Source organism: Chrysemys picta, chromosome 12, assembly GCF_011386835.1.
Source record: "Chrysemys picta bellii isolate R12L10 chromosome 12, ASM1138683v2, whole genome shotgun sequence".
Taxonomy (NCBI): domain Eukaryota; kingdom Metazoa; phylum Chordata; order Testudines; family Emydidae; genus Chrysemys; species Chrysemys picta.
In genome coordinates this window covers 44,412,908-44,430,795 of record NC_088802.1, presented here as the reverse complement: position 1 = coordinate 44,430,795, position 17,888 = coordinate 44,412,908, and the positions used below count along the sequence as shown (strand labels likewise).

Here is a 17,888-nt window from a genome sequence, read left to right as displayed (position 1 = left end):
GAGTTACTCCTGATTGACACCATTGTAAAAGAGCAGAGAATTCGGCCCATAGTGTAGTTTCATGTAGCAAATCCTGCCTCCGCTCTCCTCACTGATATTCCTTCCATCCGCCTGCTCTTAGACTGTAGTCCTGCCCTGCTTGTCTCTCTTGTTTCGGTGCCAATCCAGCAAACACTAACTCATGTGTTACTTCACTCATGTGAGTTAAAATCAATACATAAAGAGAGAAGTAAATTTATGCATGTGCATAAGTGTTTGTGGGATCGGAGCCTTTGACTGTAAAGTCACCTTGATTGATTGGTCCTTCAGCTTTCGTATAGATTGCACTGATCACAACACGTCTTCCATTCTTCTCGTGTCTTGGTCTTCCTTCTCCATGTGCGGCCATGTCTTTTCACGATAAAAACTTCCCATCTCTTTGGAAGGCAGCCGAGTGGCCATTTCAGTTCCCGTGGGTACCACTCGGCGACAGCTGCAGTCCATCGATTGTCAGTGAGCCTCGCTATATTTACTGTAAGGTATTCAGGGCAAAAATAATGTATTTTTATCTGAGTTGATAACGCACCACGTCAATTGTCAGTGCTATATATGGCAGCATCCCAAACGCACCATGTGCTTGTGCTTTACAACCACAGAGGAAAACACAGGCTCTGACCCCAAGAGCTTACAATAAGTGTAGTAAGATAATTAATAATAACAAATTTGGTGTCAGTCTAACCTCCCCACATTCAGATCATCAGCCTACAGGGGTGAATCCCAGTTACACATTAATCCAGGTAATATGCAGAAATCTTTGTGACTGACCCCTCTGGTGAAATGAGGGCACACGGTCAAGGCTGTCAAAACAGCGACAGTATGAATGAGTGAAATCTTGCCTAGGGTTGAGTAAGATTTTAACTGTCTCCAACTAACTGTTCATTCCAAACAGGGCAACTTGGCAGATCTGCTGTGCAACTGTGACCTGTGCTCTCGTTTCCTGCTGATAAGAGCCAAGTGCTCCTGGCCTGGTTTAAACCCAGAACCCAAAGTCCATGGACACTTCCCTGGATGCCAAAGATTATTGGCAATCTGCAGCAAAGCAAATGTGACAAGCCCTTTCCTTACAGATACAGAACCTGCTCCTGATCTCACTAAAGTCAAGGAGAGGTCTGTCACCGGAAGCAGGATTGGACCCACAATGTGGCCCATGGTGAGGTCAAACTCACAGATTCCATACTGTACTGTGCACTGCAGGTTTGGCTCTCAGTCATCCTAGGTCCAGGGCAATGCTACCGCCAGAGATGCAGGATCCTTGGAACTTGCAGCTGCTTCTAAAATATTATGGGAGATTAGATACGGTTTTATTTCCCTTTAGGAGATTTATGCTAAATCACTTTGTTAACTGGCCCAGGCTAAATCTATCCTACGTGCTGGAGTTTGGGCAGGGAGGTCAAGCGATTCTGTCCTTTGTTTTGCCTTGAGAGCCACAGGGAATCATTGGCTTCATCAGGGGATAAATGGTTGGGTAATCTGAACAGCTGTTTATCCACCATCCTGCCTGATTACCTCCTCTGGTCCTCTCCTGCCCCCAGTACCCTATTGTGTAGGGACATGGAGAATCCCTGAAAAATTGGACCTCACTGTTCCCAAGGAGCTCATAAGAACATAAGGACGGCTATACTGGGTCAGACCAAAGGTCCATCTAGCCCAGTATCCTGTCCTCCGACAGTGGCCAACGCCAGGTGCCCCTGAGGGAATGAACAGAACAGATAATCATCAAGTGATCCATCCCCTGTCACCCATTCCCAGCTTCTGGGAGAAGCATACCCCCTATATGGGCTCTAATTCTGGCCCACACTTGTGAGGCAGAATTAAATTGTAAAAAAAAAAAAAAGGAGGGGGGGAACCAATTTGTTATTTGAGCGGATTAATGTCCCTTGCGTTGCTCTTAAATCGCCCCCTCCCCCACAACTCACCTGTACCCAGGTTCTATTTCTACTAGTATATTTTGAAGCAGTCAAGCCATATAGAAATCCCTATTTCCTTTTTAGTGATTTTGACTAAATCATTTATAGTTCAATCATTTAAATTCGATTGTTACTTTGCCTGCAGTGGCCAGCACAAATTGATCACTGACAGACACATTCACTGGGAAAGGCCCATTTTCTTCAGAATGAATGACTGTAAAGGCTTCTCAGGAAAAAAAGCAGATAGTAGCACGAGCCGTCATCACCTGACCTCCCCTTTGTATAATTTGTTTTATTGCTAAGGTTTTCACCAGGTGTGACCGCCCAGAATAATACTGCCATAACCAGGTTTATTATTAAACCAAGCATTCTCTTCTTTAACACGTAACATTCTTTTTAACTGTTCCACAACCCCCAGCTGTCGAATTCCCTTCAAACTTTGCAGTGTTTATTTGTGCAAAAGCTTCTAACGTCTTACTTTTATTTAAAAAAAACCACATACTTCTTTCCCAAAGTGATATTTTTAGACAAATTGTTTTGGCAGCTTTAAGCTTTTTAAACATGTATTTATTTTTACACTTATTTAACTTAGTACACTTGGCCTGCAAAGCTGTACTCATTAAATACAGTCCTTGAAGGACAGCTCCTTTTTATTTTAGACTTATGCAAATAGGTAACAGACACTGTTTTCTCCCTGACCTTTTAGGATTTTATTTCCACTTAGTTTTTCTTCTTTTCAACTTTCCTTTGCTCTTTATGCTTTTTACATTCATTCCTTAAGGTGGCATAGTTTGTTTGTGAAGTTTTAGCCACCAGAAACAATTCTTGTGAAAATGCTGCCTTCATCTGGATTTTCTTTGCCTTGGGGAAATAAACTAGATACTATTTTTCCACGGCTGGCAATGGGTCCTATTTTTTTATTAATTGTAGTGGCATTTAACGGACCTTTGCTGTGCTTAGCCAATACTTTATTTATGGCATTCAATGGACCTCTACTATCTTCTGCCAAACATTCTTTTTTCCCTCCGAGTGGAATTCCTTTTTACCCAATCCCAGTCTACCCCAATACTTCCCATAGGGTCCTCCTTTAGATTTAACCTATCTCTTCAGCTAACTTTGTTATATTTACAGGTTTCAGAGTAGCAGCCGTGTTAGTCTGTATCCGCAAAAAGAATAGGAGTACTTGTGGCACCTTAGAGACTAACAAATTTATTAGAGCATAAGCTTTCGTGGACTACAGCCCACTTCTTCGGATGCATCTGAAGAAGTAGGCTGTAGTCCACGAAAGGTTATGCTCTAATAAATTTGTTAGTCTCTAAGGTGCCACAAGTACTCCTGTTCTTTTTGTTATATTTAAACCCTTAAATCCTTCCAGTGCCATTTCTCTTAATGCTTGGTTGTGACCCTCACCTAAGGGGTTTCTACGTTATCTGCTCTAGATCCAAGTCACAGTGCTGATATGTTGGGGTAGCCTCTGAGACCGTATCCACTTAGGAGTATGTTGGGGTAGCTTTTGAGACCTTATCCACTTGGTTCCCAAGAACTCAACTCACCTTTGAACTCATTACTTTGTTGGCATACAGTCAAACTACACTTGAGTTGATCAGGCTTAAGCATATGGGGTGGGTACAGGGCATACCACCCATCAAAATTACACTGCAAACCTCTTCCTTTATGTATACTGCATTACACATTGTGGAATTTGCTTAGGCACTTCATAGGAACCAATCCCAGTACAGTATGTGCCGTCCACGCGCTCTCCATGTATGACTTTCTCTTTATCTTACATTTACATTCCTGACTTATCTTATCCATTGCTATCTTGTCCACTGTAAGTGGCTCCTTGAGCATTCCCCCTTATCGGAGCTAGCACAGACATTCTGTTTACAGCCTGCCAATCCATTTACCTCCTTAATCTGTCACCCAAGAAGTGAGGCTTCACCTTACTCATGTCAAGCCAGGCCTACAACAATCAGGGTCCTGGCAGTCCCAGGGGAGAACAGCAGGTTTAAACCCTGCAAAATAAGCAGTTAACCCAACTGATTGCACACTGTGTTATTTTACTGTAAGAGAACGTCAAGTAAGATCATTTATGAAAGCTTGTAATGCACGGAACGGAATAGCCAAGGTCAGATGTATACAGGTTATGAAGGTGTGTGTGTCTGTACATATAGAAAATTGTAAGTGTGTTGTGACTTCAGCCTCAACTCACCAGGCAGGGAAGGGCTACCTCACCAGCCAGATGAGACTGGCTTCAAGCACCTAGGCTTGTCCATCCCAGGAAAAAATGATGAGGAACATCAATGCAAGTGGGAGCAGCTTGAAACTGAAAACTGAACTGGTGTTCAGAAACCAAGAAAGGAACGGGTTTCCCCCACTTTTAATATCTAGAGAGACTAAAGAAAAACCCCACAAACCCTTTTAAAGTGGAAGGGCTTTGAACTGGAGACCATCCAGAACTTGGGGGACAACCTTGAGGCAGGAGGCTGTCTGTGAACACTGTAGCTAAGGGGTACACTGGGAAATTGTTTTAAGATGGTAGGTAATTTCTTAAAAAGGGATTTGATGTAATATGAGAGTGTAAAGCCTGAGGTTGCATCTTTATGTACCATTTCATCTCTGAATCTCTGCTTTTTCTAGTAAATAAACATTGTTTATTTTTATACCAAGCCGGTCTCTGGGGTGCAAACTGTGTGGAGTGTGTATGCCAAGGTGAGCTAGTACCTGGGGGCTGGTTTCACACCTTCGGGGGTTGACGTACTAGAGGGGAACAGTCCGAATGTCTGGTCACTAAGAACTTGGGGAGACCTGTGACTGGAAGGGCTATTGGTGTCGCCCTCCAAAGAGTAACTAGGTTGGTGAAAACCAGGGTGAGACCTTATGCCTGTGGTGCTTGAGAACTTAGTCATAATCCAGTGAATTATACTTGTTCCAAATGGACTAGCAAATGAATACGGTATGATTTGTTGATTTAAGGATATAACCTTTGCATAGTTTGACATGTGATGTTGACAGTCTGTGTTAATGGTTTATAAAGTATTACGTTTTTGAATCTCAATGTCTACTGTCATTAAATAATTGTCTGACCCCTCCCCCATCATTTCCTGCTATTGTGAACATTTAAAATCACTAAAAATCTAAAAAATGGCTTAAAAATAAACATGGCTATCAGCCATCAAAATTATTTAAAAAAAAATATCAAATTCTGCCAAGTCTAAGAATAAGCAATGAAATGACTGGGTGTAAGTCTACGAAGAACTGTCAACATGTGAATGGAGCGACCTTGGAAATACAATGTAAGACCAAAGACTGGACCATTAACTTGGCAGGACATGTTAAAACAGCATGATTGGAACTGGAGACAAAGGTGCTGGGGGACTGCAATGAGATCCTCCTCTGTGTGGGTTGGGGGGGCAATCCAGGACATTTAGATAAGGCAGAGAGGTGGTGCTACCAGCATGCAGTCTAGTTCCCAGGCCGGGGCAAAGCAGGGACCACCTAATTGAATACACAGAAGCTGACAAATTAGGGGAGAAACATGTGTTGGGTTTGCTCTTCTCTTCTAACGTAGTGTCCCAGTCTTCCAATTGACTAATAAATGATGTCATTTTGAAAAGGCTGTCCTGTATCTCTGGAAACATCCGTTGGTTGCTGGGCTCCTAGGAGGGTAAGTCTCCAACAGAGATGCAAGCTCATTTGGACCTGCTAAAGGAGCCATGCTGAGAAACAGAGGTGCTGAAGCCAGAGACACAGTCTTGGAATAGCAGAGCTCCGGGGCTTGCCCTTGTAAAAGGTAGAGGCCCAGGGCCTAGCACTAAGAAGGACACACTCCCAGAGAGACTGTACGAAGGTCAGAGGTATAGCATGCCCCGTTGATACGTGACAACTGGGGTTAGCAGTAGAATACTAACTGCAACAGTAGTGCTTTCCAAAAAACACCTAAAAAGAGCTGTTAGAGGGACAGCAGGGGGAAAGTAGTTTACATTCTTTGGGGTAGAGAGAAGGAAAGGACAGACAAGGAAGACGAGATATTATCAACTCCCTAAGAAACAGATTATACAGCTGTGCAGAGAGAGAGTTAAACTTTAAGAAGTTAACCAAAGCACAAGTGGTTCCTGGCCAATGGGACCTGTGGGGGCAGTGCCTGTGTAACCCACAGGCCTCCTGGGCATGGTGCTCTGTCCCATCTAATGGCATTGAGATCACGTAGAGATTAATGGGTCTGCTCTACAGCCTTAGCTAAGAGCCACATGGCTTTTAGTTCATGCAGCAGAGACTCATGCATTTAGCGCCGAAGTTCCCAGGTTCAATCCTGCCCACTGACAATCAGGGTCTGTCGATGTTACACCTGTGGGTGAGAGCAGCGTGCAGCGCCACCTGCCATGCCTCTGACTGGGAGCCAGACCTGCTGGCTGCTTCCGGGGTGCAGTGCGGTGCCAGGACAGGCAGGCAGCCTGCCTCAGCCCCCCGCTGACTGGGAGCTGCCAGAGGGAAGCCTGTGCCCCAAACCCGGAGCCCCCTCCTACACCCCAAACCCCTCATTCCTGGCCCCACCCCAAAGCCTGCTCCCCTAGGTAGAGCCCGCACCCCAACCCCCTGCCCCAGCCTGGAGCCCCCTCCTGCACCATGACCCCCCCATTTCTGGTCCCACTCTGGAGCCCGCACCCCCAGTTAGAGCCCTCACCCCCTCCCGCACCCCAACCCCTTGCCCCAGCCCAGTGAAAGTGAGTGAGGGTGAAGGAGAGCGAGCCACTGAGGGAGGGGGAATGTAGTGAACGGGGGGCAGGGCCTCAGGGAAGGGATGGGAAAGGGGGTGGGGCCTCAGGGAAGGGGCAGGGCTAGGGTGTTTGGTTTTGTGTGATTAGAAAGTTGGCAACCCTGCTTGATCCAGATCCTGACAAGGTTGTGGGATGACTGCCCAGTTCACCAACATCTGTTGGGGGAGACGGAGGCCTGCATGTCCCAGAGGTGCCAGGAGAATCCGAGGGGGACAACTGCAATGAAGGGTTCTCTCACTACAGGTGGCAACTCCTTGTGGCTGCTGTGGGGAATCAGCTCTTGTCCAGTCTGGCACTCTCTTCAGTCAGTTACTCAAGCTGTGACCCCTCGCTCTCATGTCACGACTGAGGGTGTTCTCTCTTCGTGACTCAGCCCTCTAGCCAGGTGACTATAGAGTCCTTCCCCTGCAGAGTAATAAAGTATCTCTGGACCAGCTGTCCGGTGAGCATCGCCAACACTCCTGTGCCACTTCCCAGTGGCCAGTTGGGGAACCCAGGCCCACCCTCTACACTGGGTTCCAGCCCAGAGATCCTATAACAAGCAGACAAGATCCGCACAGTCCTACCCCTTGCTACTATTTCCCTAGGCTTCTTCCTTCCTAGCTTTCTCAAGCTTCCTTTCGCCACAACTCCTCTGGGGTTGACCCTTCTTCCAGGGCTAGGACCCCAGGACTTATTCTCCCACATTGGTTTTCTCCTCCCCTCCTCCATGCTCCTCCCAGACAGCAACTGCAGATTCTGTCCCTGCAGCCTCTTTCTGCTGCAAACTTCCTGTCTTTATACTCCTGGCCATCTGGGCTTCTTATTCAGTTAGACATGACTCTTCCTACAGATGCAGCCAGGTAACCTAACTGGCCCCTCAAACCCACATTAACCCCTTCACAGCCTGTGGGGTACACACCACATTACAGAGATCAGGAAACTGAGGCACAAGCAGCCCCGTGGCAAGATAAGCAGGGAGAGACCACAGAATACCAATTCCACAGGGAGCATAGATGCTAAATAATTGCCCCAGTTTAAGGAGACATAGCACTCCCTTGGATCCATGATACCTCAGTTACATCAGAGCCAAGGCTAGCCCCTGGGTTTATTTTAGCACCCAAGCTTGTCATGTAAACAGAGATCAACACATGTGTGCAGAGGGATTTAGCATCCAGTATTTCGTGGGCTCTCTGATTCACATGGGGAGCTCCCCAGAATAACGGGGCTTGACGTAACCTGAAGAAAATGGATCTAATAAATTTAGTAGCTGGAGGATGAAGTTGTTGCTTTGGGGGAAGGACCAATTTCAGGGGGAATAAACACCTGGATTTGAGTGAGCATCTGAGGAAGATTAAAAGTGTCTCAAAAGTGATGTGTGGCAGAGATCACAATGGTGGCAACTGGAAAACTCTTAAAACTCTCTGTATGGGAGAAATCCCAAAGACTGAAACAGAAACTTGAGCAGAGTGTCAGATACGTTAAAGCACTGTAGCTCTGGTACAGGTTTAATAACGGGGCTTCCGAGCCCCTATCAGACACAGCTACTAAGGGGAAACAGTGTCACCCTCAACTGTGTTAAACAAAGCAGTGCTAGCAAGGGCCTTCTCCTCCTTGCCCCCTGCTCCCACCTTCACCCCTCCCACCTGCCACCTCTTCCCCCTGCTCCCACCTTCATCCCTCCCCTCTCCACCTCTCCCCGCTTGCCCCCTGCTCCCACCTTCACCCTTCCCCATTACCTCTTCCCCCTGCTCCCACCTTCACCCTTCCCTGCTCTCCCCCTGCTCCCACCTTCACCCCTCCCCTCTCCACCTCTCCCTGCTCTCCCACTGCTCCCACCTTCAACCCTCCCCTCTCCACCTCTCCCTGCTCCCACCTTCACCCCTCCCCTTTCTCCCCCTGCCCCCTGATCCCACCTTCACTCCTCCCCTCTCCACCTCTTCCCACTCGCCCCCTGCTCCCACCTTCACCCTTCCCCGTTACCTCTTCCCCCTGCTCCCACCTTCACCCCTCCCCACCCCCCCTGCTCCCAACTTCACCCCTCCCCACCTCGCCCGCTGTTCCCACTTTCAGCCACTCCCCCACCCTCGCTCACTCGCTCAGCTGAGAGCCGCTGGCCCTGCAGAGGGCGCCGCTCTGTCCCTCCTCCTCCGGCCTGAGCGTGGGGCCCTCTTGGCCAGCGGGCCGGCTCGTTGGCGCTGGTGGGCTGAGACGGGGACGTGGATGCGGAAGTGGCTGGCAGCAGAGGAGTGGGGCGGTACGGTGAGTGCGGGGCCCGAGGGGAGGGGTCGCTCCGCCGCCTCTGGGCGGGGGCGGCCGGGGGTATTGGGGAGGGGGGGTCCCTGTGCGGGGGGCGGCCGGGGGGTATTGGGATGGGGGGGTCCATGTGCGGGGGCGGCCGGGGGGTATTGGGATGGGGGGAATCCGTGGGGGGGGGGGCGGCCGGGGGGTCTTGGGATGGGGGATCCATGTGGGGGGGCGGTCGAGGGTATTGGGATGGGGGGGGTCCCTGTGCGGGGGTGGCAGGGGAGCATTGGGGAGGCCTTTCAGTCTACGGCTCCCTCTTGGCCCCCTGGGGGGAAGCCCTGGCTGGGCTGGGGCACCCCCACAGGGGATGGGGTTGATGGGAACTGGGTTCATCTTCTCTCTATGCAGTGTCTGTAAAGCCCCCCGCCTTGAGGCGCCTGGGGATGCGCCCTGCTCCTGCCTTTGTGCTCCCCGCCCCCTTTACCAGAAGCAAGGGAATAAAAGCAGCAAAGTGGCAGCAGGATGTGCTGGGACGGAGGGTCAGGGAGCCGGGCCAATGCACTGTTCAGTATTGCTTCCTCCCCCTCTAGCCAGTCACCCCCTCCACTCGGGATCATGTTACCCCTCTTGTATGGCTCCCCTTCAAACAGAGAGCTCTCTTCACAAACACCCTGGGGATAGCCCACTCCCATCCCCCCAAAACCTCAACCCTCGGACAGTGGGACAAACAGAAACTTCACAATGTTCTCACTGTGCCTAGAGGCCCTGCTGCCATGAACACCTCCCTAGGCTGGCATTGGAGGAGGCTGGATTATTTCTGAGAAAATAAAATTCTTGCTCAGTCAGAAAAGCCTTGAAGGTGCACGCTGTGACCTACACTAAGGATCTCTATCAGGCGTCTCACGTGGAGGTTGCCAGTCCATATCCAGCTTGAACTAGTAAAGAGGAACGACCAATAGTTTTCCCATGTGGTGGGCTGTTCAGTAGCCTGTGCTAAATGAGTTGGTGGGCTGTCAGTCCAGTTCCCAGTAGGCAGGTTGCAAAAGCCACATCCTCAGTTAGCCTGAACTGGTAAACACTGGCACCTGGACCAGCAAGATCTGAATGGCCCAGGGGGACCAAAATATCCCTGGCCTCTAAAGGAGGTCCTTAAAGGTTACAGTTGAGGCATACATGCAGGGAATGACAGCTGTCATTACTCCTGCTGTACTTGTTAGGTAGATACAGAGTAAAAGAAAATCTGGAGGCTTGTTAAAATGTATTGGTGCCCCCCCATCTCCATTCCTTGTCTTTTTCCCGTTCCAAGAATGAGCCACTTGAGACTCTGAATTTCTCTCTCAATAGGATCATGGCAAAAGCTGGAGGAAAAGGAGTAAACCTGAAAGACAAACTTGATGGCAATGAATTGGACTTGAGCCTGAGTGACCTGAATGAGGTACCAGTCAAAGAACTGGTCAGTATCAGTCTTTCCTGGGGGGATGTAAGGTATTGCAGGGGAGCCTCTGAGATTACCCCTGGTCTTTGTGAATGTACTAATCCTGGGGGTGGGGAGGCGGGGTGATTCCTGGGAATGTCTTGGGCCCTGTGTAAGTTTTGTGGTTTTTATCAGCTTGAGGTGTTGCCCGTTGTGTGTTTGGAAGGCACACACACTGTTTCTCCTGAAGAGAAGGATACACAACCTTGAACTCTTCCTGTCGTCCTGACTTTTGGTGGTTGAAGTGACCTGAAGAAGAGAAGGTTCCCGACTGATTTAACAAATCTGGTGGATTGTGGGTTAAATTGATGCTTTGGGTGAAGAACCTGTTTCAGGGGGAGCAGTGTTCATAAGCCCCTGAATTTGAGTGAGATGTAAGCGTCTCAAAGGTAACTCGAATGGTAACAACTGGGGAGTTCTTAACTCCATGTATGGGAGAAATCCCAAAGACTGAAACAGAAACGTAAACAGCAGGGTATCAACTGCATTAAAGTACTGTAGCTTTGAAATAGGTTTAATTTGATTCCTTGGCTCTTTTTCAGGCTGCCCTTCCAAAGGCTACCATATTGGATTTGTCCTGTAACAACCTCACTTCCCTACCGGTAAGATGAGAGAGAAGCTTTGTGGAGGAGGGAGGGGTCTGTTTGGAAATACCTTTGGAAAGGTACAATCCTCCTGCATGGGAGGACCAGGCGGGAGTGTGGTAACTAACAGTTCTCTTAGCTTCTTGGGAGGATGAGTGACACTGCCACCATTACAGAGGGGTCAGTGTAGGTGATTGACTTTTACTGAGGTTGGCTGGCATAGCATATTAGCTGGGCTTTCTTGTAGAAAATGAGTGTACTCAGTGAAGATTATAGCAGTTTCCATTCCAAAGTGCTCTACCAGCTGGATACCAAAAGCACCACTGTATGTCTTATTTTCATTGTAATTATATTGCTATGAGTAGCGCTGTTTAGGAGAGTATCCACTGTTCCCTACTTCACCGTTCGAGAGTAGAGGGGGAAGAGAGTAACTTTCCTTCATCACACAAGCAGCTTTGTAATGAATCCAAGTCCATGTAGATCTTCCTCAGCTCCCTGCAGTGTGCAGCATACGCTAGCTGATATATCTGTTATTCCTTAGTAAAGATGATTGACAAGCTTGTAAACTTCTTCACTCCTGTTTGGGTTCCAGTCGGACTTCTGCAGTTTGACCCACCTGGTGAAACTTGATCTGAGTAAAAATCAGCTTCAGCAACTCCCCTCAGACTTTGGTCGCCTGGTTAACTTGCAGCACCTGGATCTCCTGAACAACCGATTAGCCATGCTACCAGTCAGTTTTGCACAGCTCAAGGTAAACCCCCTCTGCTAGGCAGTTTACGTAAGGCCTTGGAGTGTAGCCCAGAGTCTCATGATTCTTCTGAAGTTGATTTCTCTAGTAAAATGTCAGTCTCTCTGCCAGCAGACCACTATGAGCTCCAAAATGTAACTGGGATCTGCAGCACTGCCCTTGACAAAACTGCCACAGTTTTGTTGCAATTAAACTCCTGCCTGAAATCTGCACTTGTCTCCCATATCTCTTTCATTCACCTGACAACTAAATAGCTCTTTGTTTCTGCTTTGAACTCTCTAGAATAAAACACAGTCTTGTTATTGCTCTTTCTTTAACATTGTACTGATGTGTGCCTACTCTAGCCTGGTCCCATTTGTGTTTCCTTCCTGCAGAATCTGAAGTGGTTGGATCTGAAGGACAACCCCTTGGATCCTAGCCTGGCCAAGGTGGCAGGCGACTGCCTGGATGAGAAGCAATGTAAACAGGCCGCTATCAGAGTAAGGAAATTGCTCTGTATTTTATTCTTGTTTTCCTACATGGCTTCCATGGCCGTTCTTTCTCCTCTTCTTGCTTGGAGGCTCTCAACATGGCAATTTTTAAGGTATCGGTCAGGAGGGAGAGGCTAATCCCATTCAAAGCCAATCCTGCAGTGATTTCACTAGTGCCCTGACCGGGGATCTAGGAAGTGAGCTAAGCTGGGTGCTCAGCCCGAGGTGAACATTTAAGAGTGAACATTTAAATGTTGATCACTAGGAAAAAGACGGTACTGAGAAAAATAATCCATACCCAGCTTTGAGCTTCTGAAGAAGTGCCGGCAATCTGTAGGCTTGTGTGAAGAGTTACTGCTGGGAGCCACGGAGCAGGGCTAGAGCAGGTTGGAGCCTATGCTGCTGCAATTCTCTGCTACTCCTGAGGCAGGGATCACATCCCCTTTTTCAGCCTTAGAAAAACCATGTGATCATGGAGCAGTGGATACACCTAGTACCAGCGCACAGGCTGCAAGGAGGATTTCTTTATTTAATGGAGAGATTTTGCCTGAAGCAGCAGCTTTGAGACGAACGCTGAGACAGCGCTCCAAACACTCAGCAAAGTCATGGAAGTCTCAGTGGAGCTGCACCAAATTGCACCAGCTGAAGATCTAGCCCAATGCAGATTTTATTAGACATTCCTTTATCAGACATGTATGTAGCCTGGTAGATGACATCAGCGGGGTGGGGTTCATCTCTTGTGTAGAAAAGTCAGATCAGTGTCTATTGTCACAGCTTTCTTCATCATTAACGCGTCTGTTACCTCACTTTCATGGTCAAAGCCCTGTGCACTGTGAGGCAAGTTGGACCTAAGCAAGGGCTCCTGGAGTCTGTGGCAGCCTCACTTAAATTAAGTGGTGGTTTGTATTATTCATTTTCATGTTTAAGTCATATAATCAGTATGGTGTCTCCTCTTGTTAAAATAAACTAAAATATTAGCTTGTCCCAGCACTGAATGACAGGGTTTTTTTTTTTTTTTTGGTACTGCCGATGCACACCTTCAATGTGGAGGTTGTGGGGTAAACCTGGAGGTTGTGGCATCGCTGTAAGAGCCACTTGGGACTCACTTGTATTCTGCTACATAGAATTAGAAGTCAATCCCAGAGGAATGCATTCCTTCTCCCACTTATGGCTGCATTCGGATAATGCAATGAATCTGCTGCATAGATCTCATGCTGTTGTCTTGGATCTTGAAGGTGCTGCAGCATATGAAAGCTATCCAGTCTGAGCAGGATCGAGAGAGGCAACGAAGGCTACAAGCAGAGCGAGGTAGGCACATGACACCTCCCACCCACATACCGCTCTAGACTCTTTTCTGGGTCCATTGATTACATTTCCAAACCAGCTGATTCTGCCCTTCCAGGGCAGCTAACACAGACTGTTCCAAATATCTTGGCAGCGAGGAGCTACAAAATATTTGTTTTGAATTGGAGGTGGAGGAAGAGATCCCTCAATAGCCAACTGCTTAACCCTGTGAAAGGGGAGAGAGGTCTGGTCCACTCTAGAGGAGAGGCATGGGCCTCTGGAGGATCAGATGGGTAACCGCAAAAAGGCCTGATGGGTTGTGGGTTCCTGATACGTCTTGGGAGGCCACTAAAACCTAGAGGCTAATTTTACTTCAGTGTATCTTGGAAAATGATTTCCATGCTGATGCACCGTACTGGAGAACTGCCTCTCTTCTTAAAGGGGATCATTTTCCATAAGCACCTTCTTTTTCTTCCCCTCTTGAAAAGGTAGTGTGGCTTGAGTGCTGGAGCAAGAGAATGGGAGTCTTACTGTTGTTCACTGTGAACATGTCACATAGGTCTTGCCTACACTGACAAAGTTCAGAGCTTTAATTCACCACAAGTAGAAGTGCTAGTGTAGCGAAGGTTCAGATGTTTTACCTCAACAGTACTAAAAAGGCATGAGGCCTTTCCACAAAGTGCTTGCACGAATGCTGTTACCATTGATGAATTATGGGTCCAAACTCTGAATGTAAATGAACCCTTAAAGGAACATTAACAAACTGAAAAATCACATTTGCCTGAAAACTCTAATACTGAAGATTACTATAGTTCAAAAGTTAGTGACAAACATTTATTTCAATATACTTTGTGCATTTGACAATGCTCAGTGCAGGGTCAGTTTCTCGTTTGTGAAACAGACCCTTATATGAATGGGGGCAGAAGAACCCTTAGTTTTTTAATTCTTTTTAAAAAATTACTACTACTCTGGGAATACTATATAAAGAGCCCTCCATCAAACTAGAATTTCTTTAAAATGAATCACGTTAATAAAATTTAAGTTGACAGTGTCCCTTTAACCTTTGTGCTTCCATTTTATGCATCTGTAACATGGGGACAGTGCTTCATATGTGGTATTGTGGGGCTCAGTTAATGCTTGTAAAGTGCTGAGATCTCTGGATGAGAGATGCTATTGACCAAGTGTAAGGAATGAGGAGTGTGTAGATTTTTTTACTGACTCACATAAGACTGCTTCCAGGAGAGACTAGATCTGAAGGAGGAAGACGGGGAGTGCATCCAACTTCTGAACAATAAAATGAGGCAGTTATTTCATTGCTTTACCTTCCCAGTGGGGAAGAGCAGTCATGCAGCAAGGGGGAAGGTGGAGGGCTGTTATTACAGAAGGAAAAAATGTTTGTGTTGGTCCTCAGAAATGGAGAAGAAGCGTGAAGCAGAGCAGAGAGCAAGGGAGGCTCAGGAGAGGGAACTGCGGAGGCGAGAGAAGGCAGAAGAGAAGGAACGCAGGAGACGGGAGTATGATGCACTAAGAGCGGCAAGGCAAGAGATGGAAACACAAACAAAAAAAGAAAGCAGTGAGATCCCAAGTAAGTCAATTGTAGATTCAATTGAGAAATATCCACCAAGGAGCAGGTGTATTCTATAGAGTAGTGTAACTGTTCTCATCTATATTTTGGCACAGCGTAGGAGAAATAGGTGGAAGAGAATGAGCAAGAACCTTACCATTGAAGTGTATCTACCTCCAGATCCACCATGCTTTTAATAGTGCCAGATTATGTAGCAAGATGTTAGGAAGTAATCCCTCGTGTTGAATATGGTCAAGGGGTGGGGGAATCAGACCACAGTGGTAGAGCTAGTTCAGAATCTTGCAACATATGAATAACTCTGGAAGAACAAGCAGAACTTCAACATATTTGCAATTGATGGAGCTCTTGATTACTTATCTGCATGATTCAAAGTTCTGCAATTGCTGCTAAGGAATATTTCCTCTGCCTCATAAAATTGAACGTATCTTAAAAATACCTGCAACAAAGGCTTAACATGAGGTTAATGCAAGTCGTCATCTTCATAGCTGTTTGCTCATCTGGATGTGGGCATTATGGTTGTTTTCTGAGAGATCAAAAACATCTGCTTCTTGAAAAGAAGTATGTACTGTTTCATCCTTTGTGGATGGGGCCTGTGCATATGTTTAGAACGGAGGAAAGCTAGGGAAATCTGAAATGGTGTAGTAATTGTTTTCTTGTTATGAGAGAGCTAAACATGTGGCATAGCATTTTACCATAAGGGATTCAGATCTGCATGTTATAGGGATACAGATTTCTCTTGATAAGTGACTTGGTCTTCCCATTCTCTTTCCCGCAATTTATATCATTACAGAGCTTTCATCAGTTTCTCATCCATCTCAGCTGCCCCGGCACAGGCGCTCCTGGTTCCAGGCATTGTTGAAGCTGCTGCTCTTGATATTTCTGTGTGCCCTTAGTACTGTGGCTGTTTGTCGGGTGACGGAGCTGCAGCGCCAGTCTCTGTGCATCAGCGTGAACGCTCTCTATGAGGATGTGGTAACTGCTCTGAAAAGCCACAAAATTGTGCAAAATGTATTACATCAGAACTCGCAGCAATGATGCTGCTACCTGGACATGTGCATTGTCAGCATCTCTTGCCACCATCGACACAGCCAGAATTCCTATGGAATTGTGTTCTGGTGAAACTGCCTTTAATCAGTCAGCACTGGATTTGCTGGTCCATTCAGAACAGAGCAGAACTACTGCTTAGATCATTTTTGTTGTGCTTGTGTCTCAGCTGGTCTGCAACTCCTGTTGTTTGCTAACATTAAATTAGAACATGTTAAGACTCTCTCCCTCACTCATGGAGCAGGAGGTTGCCAGTCAACAGAGGAGTGAGGAAAGCCATAACCCACATGGGTAACTATGGCCCTGTAAGGAGGTGGAGTATATCCATCTTCTTGCTGACACTTGCAGGAAGGTTCATGCAAACCTTTGGTAAAATCAGTGGTGGTGTGGCTGTATGGTATAGAAATATACATAAGCCCATTCCAGGACCCATTCGAAGTATGTAGGATGGCTGTGTATTGATACATCAGGGTGGTGGAGTGATGAAATGCTGTTGAAATAAGAATTGTCAGCTTTGTCAATATAACAGTTTTCGCAGCAGTTTGGTGTCTGATTCTGAGCTGGATATTTACATTGTTTACATACATTTGTACAGTGCCTCAGTTTTGATTAGGAGCTTGTATGCTAACATATTTTACTATTACACCATAGTGGGACCACTAACCTGAGCAAGCTAGTGTCAAAACAGCTATTCCGAGGAAAGACTTGGCAGCCATGCAGACTGGTTTTCCCTGAGTGAGAGCTGGAGTAGGCTCCAGAAGGATTGTTGAAAGATGACAGCGGTGCTACAGCTAGCCATCAAAATAGAATCTTTCACCTCCAATCTATGTTAGGGACAGTATTAGTTAATGGGTGACACTAGGATACAGTATCATTAAGACACCTGGGCAGAACCCATCATATAGTAGAGGCCATTCTCCATAAAGTGTCTCAAACTGGCCAGTTTCACGTTAGCATCCTCTTGTTTCCGTAGGTCACCTTGTCTGCTAGGGCCTTAGCAGTATAAGATCTTGTACTGCCTTTGTGTTTAAAGTGTAACAGCCTACAAATTCTGGTGTTCTGTGCCCGTGATTCAGCACAGCTGTTCTGTTGCTGTACAGCAGTGTGCAGGATTACTGTACTCACACATTCCCAACAGTTCAGCACAGAAAGGAAGATAAGCCTTCACCTATGCTGTTTAATCGAACTGGACACAAGGTAATGGTACTTCTCCCTGGCTCCATTGTAACAGAGTGGTGAGGGGGTTTCAGCTAAAAGGAAGATACGCTGCAGGGTGTTCCAGTGGCACGCTACTTAACCCACCGAGGCAAGTTGAGACATGGAGTACCTGACAGTTGTACCATACACTACCACCATAATGCTGACCCAAGTGCTTGCTTTTTATCTGAATAGTATGTTATTCTGAGGTGCTGCAAATACTGTTTATGAACCATCAGTACCCCCCTTATAGGCACAGGTTGTTGCTAGTAGAGGAGTGTGTTCTACCTGACAACTGTTCTAGTGAAGTTTGCCTCATGGGAGAAAGACCTGTAGCAGTCAGCAGATGCACTGGAAATAATATTAAAATTTATCACAGCCTAACAGTAGGACTATCCCAAAGGCCTTAACAGCACTGCAAAAAATCACTTACTAGCTGTAGTGATGATCTCAGGATGGATGTATTGGAGAAAAATGGATATTTTCTCCTCTCTAGTACAATAAGTTATATACAGTGCATAGCATTTGACTTTACTTAGTACTCATTTCAAT

The 17,888-nt window shown here is 46.9% G+C and overlaps 1 protein-coding gene across 2 annotated transcripts; it reads left to right on the top strand.

Moving 5' to 3' along the window:
- Positions 1-8,796: 8,796 nt before the first annotated feature.
- On the top strand, positions 8,797-16,679 carry LRRC59 (leucine rich repeat containing 59). 2 transcript variants are annotated; one of them, XM_005297429.5, is made up of 8 exons: positions 8,797-8,965; positions 10,295-10,403; positions 10,967-11,026; positions 11,601-11,759; positions 12,131-12,235; positions 13,462-13,534; positions 14,922-15,095; positions 15,886-16,679. In XM_005297429.5, exons 2-8 carry the CDS (start codon positions 10,299-10,301, stop codon positions 16,128-16,130), a joined length of 921 nt encoding a protein of 306 aa, XP_005297486.1. In that variant the 5' UTR covers positions 8,797-8,965; positions 10,295-10,298; the 3' UTR covers positions 16,131-16,679. The 2 variants fall into 2 exon arrangements, with proteins under 2 accessions (XP_005297486.1, XP_005297487.1); XM_005297430.5 differs by lacking the exon at positions 8,797-8,965 and adding an exon at positions 9,359-9,888.
- The last annotated feature ends 1,209 nt before the right edge of the window (positions 16,680-17,888 follow it).

What these genes read in the sequence shown, in the direction of transcription:
- LRRC59 (XM_005297429.5), top strand. Translation starts at nt 10,299, where the DNA reads ATGGCAAAAGCTGGAGGAAAAGGAGTAAACCTGAAAGACAAACTTGAT. An exon ending in AGGTACCAGTCAAAGAACTG is followed by an intron (nt 10,404 to 10,966) that starts GTCAGTATCAGT and finishes GCTCTTTTTCAG; the next exon opens with GCTGCCCTTCCAAAGGCTAC. An exon ending in ACAACCTCACTTCCCTACCG is followed by an intron (nt 11,027 to 11,600) that starts GTAAGATGAGAG and finishes TTTGGGTTCCAG; the next exon opens with TCGGACTTCTGCAGTTTGAC.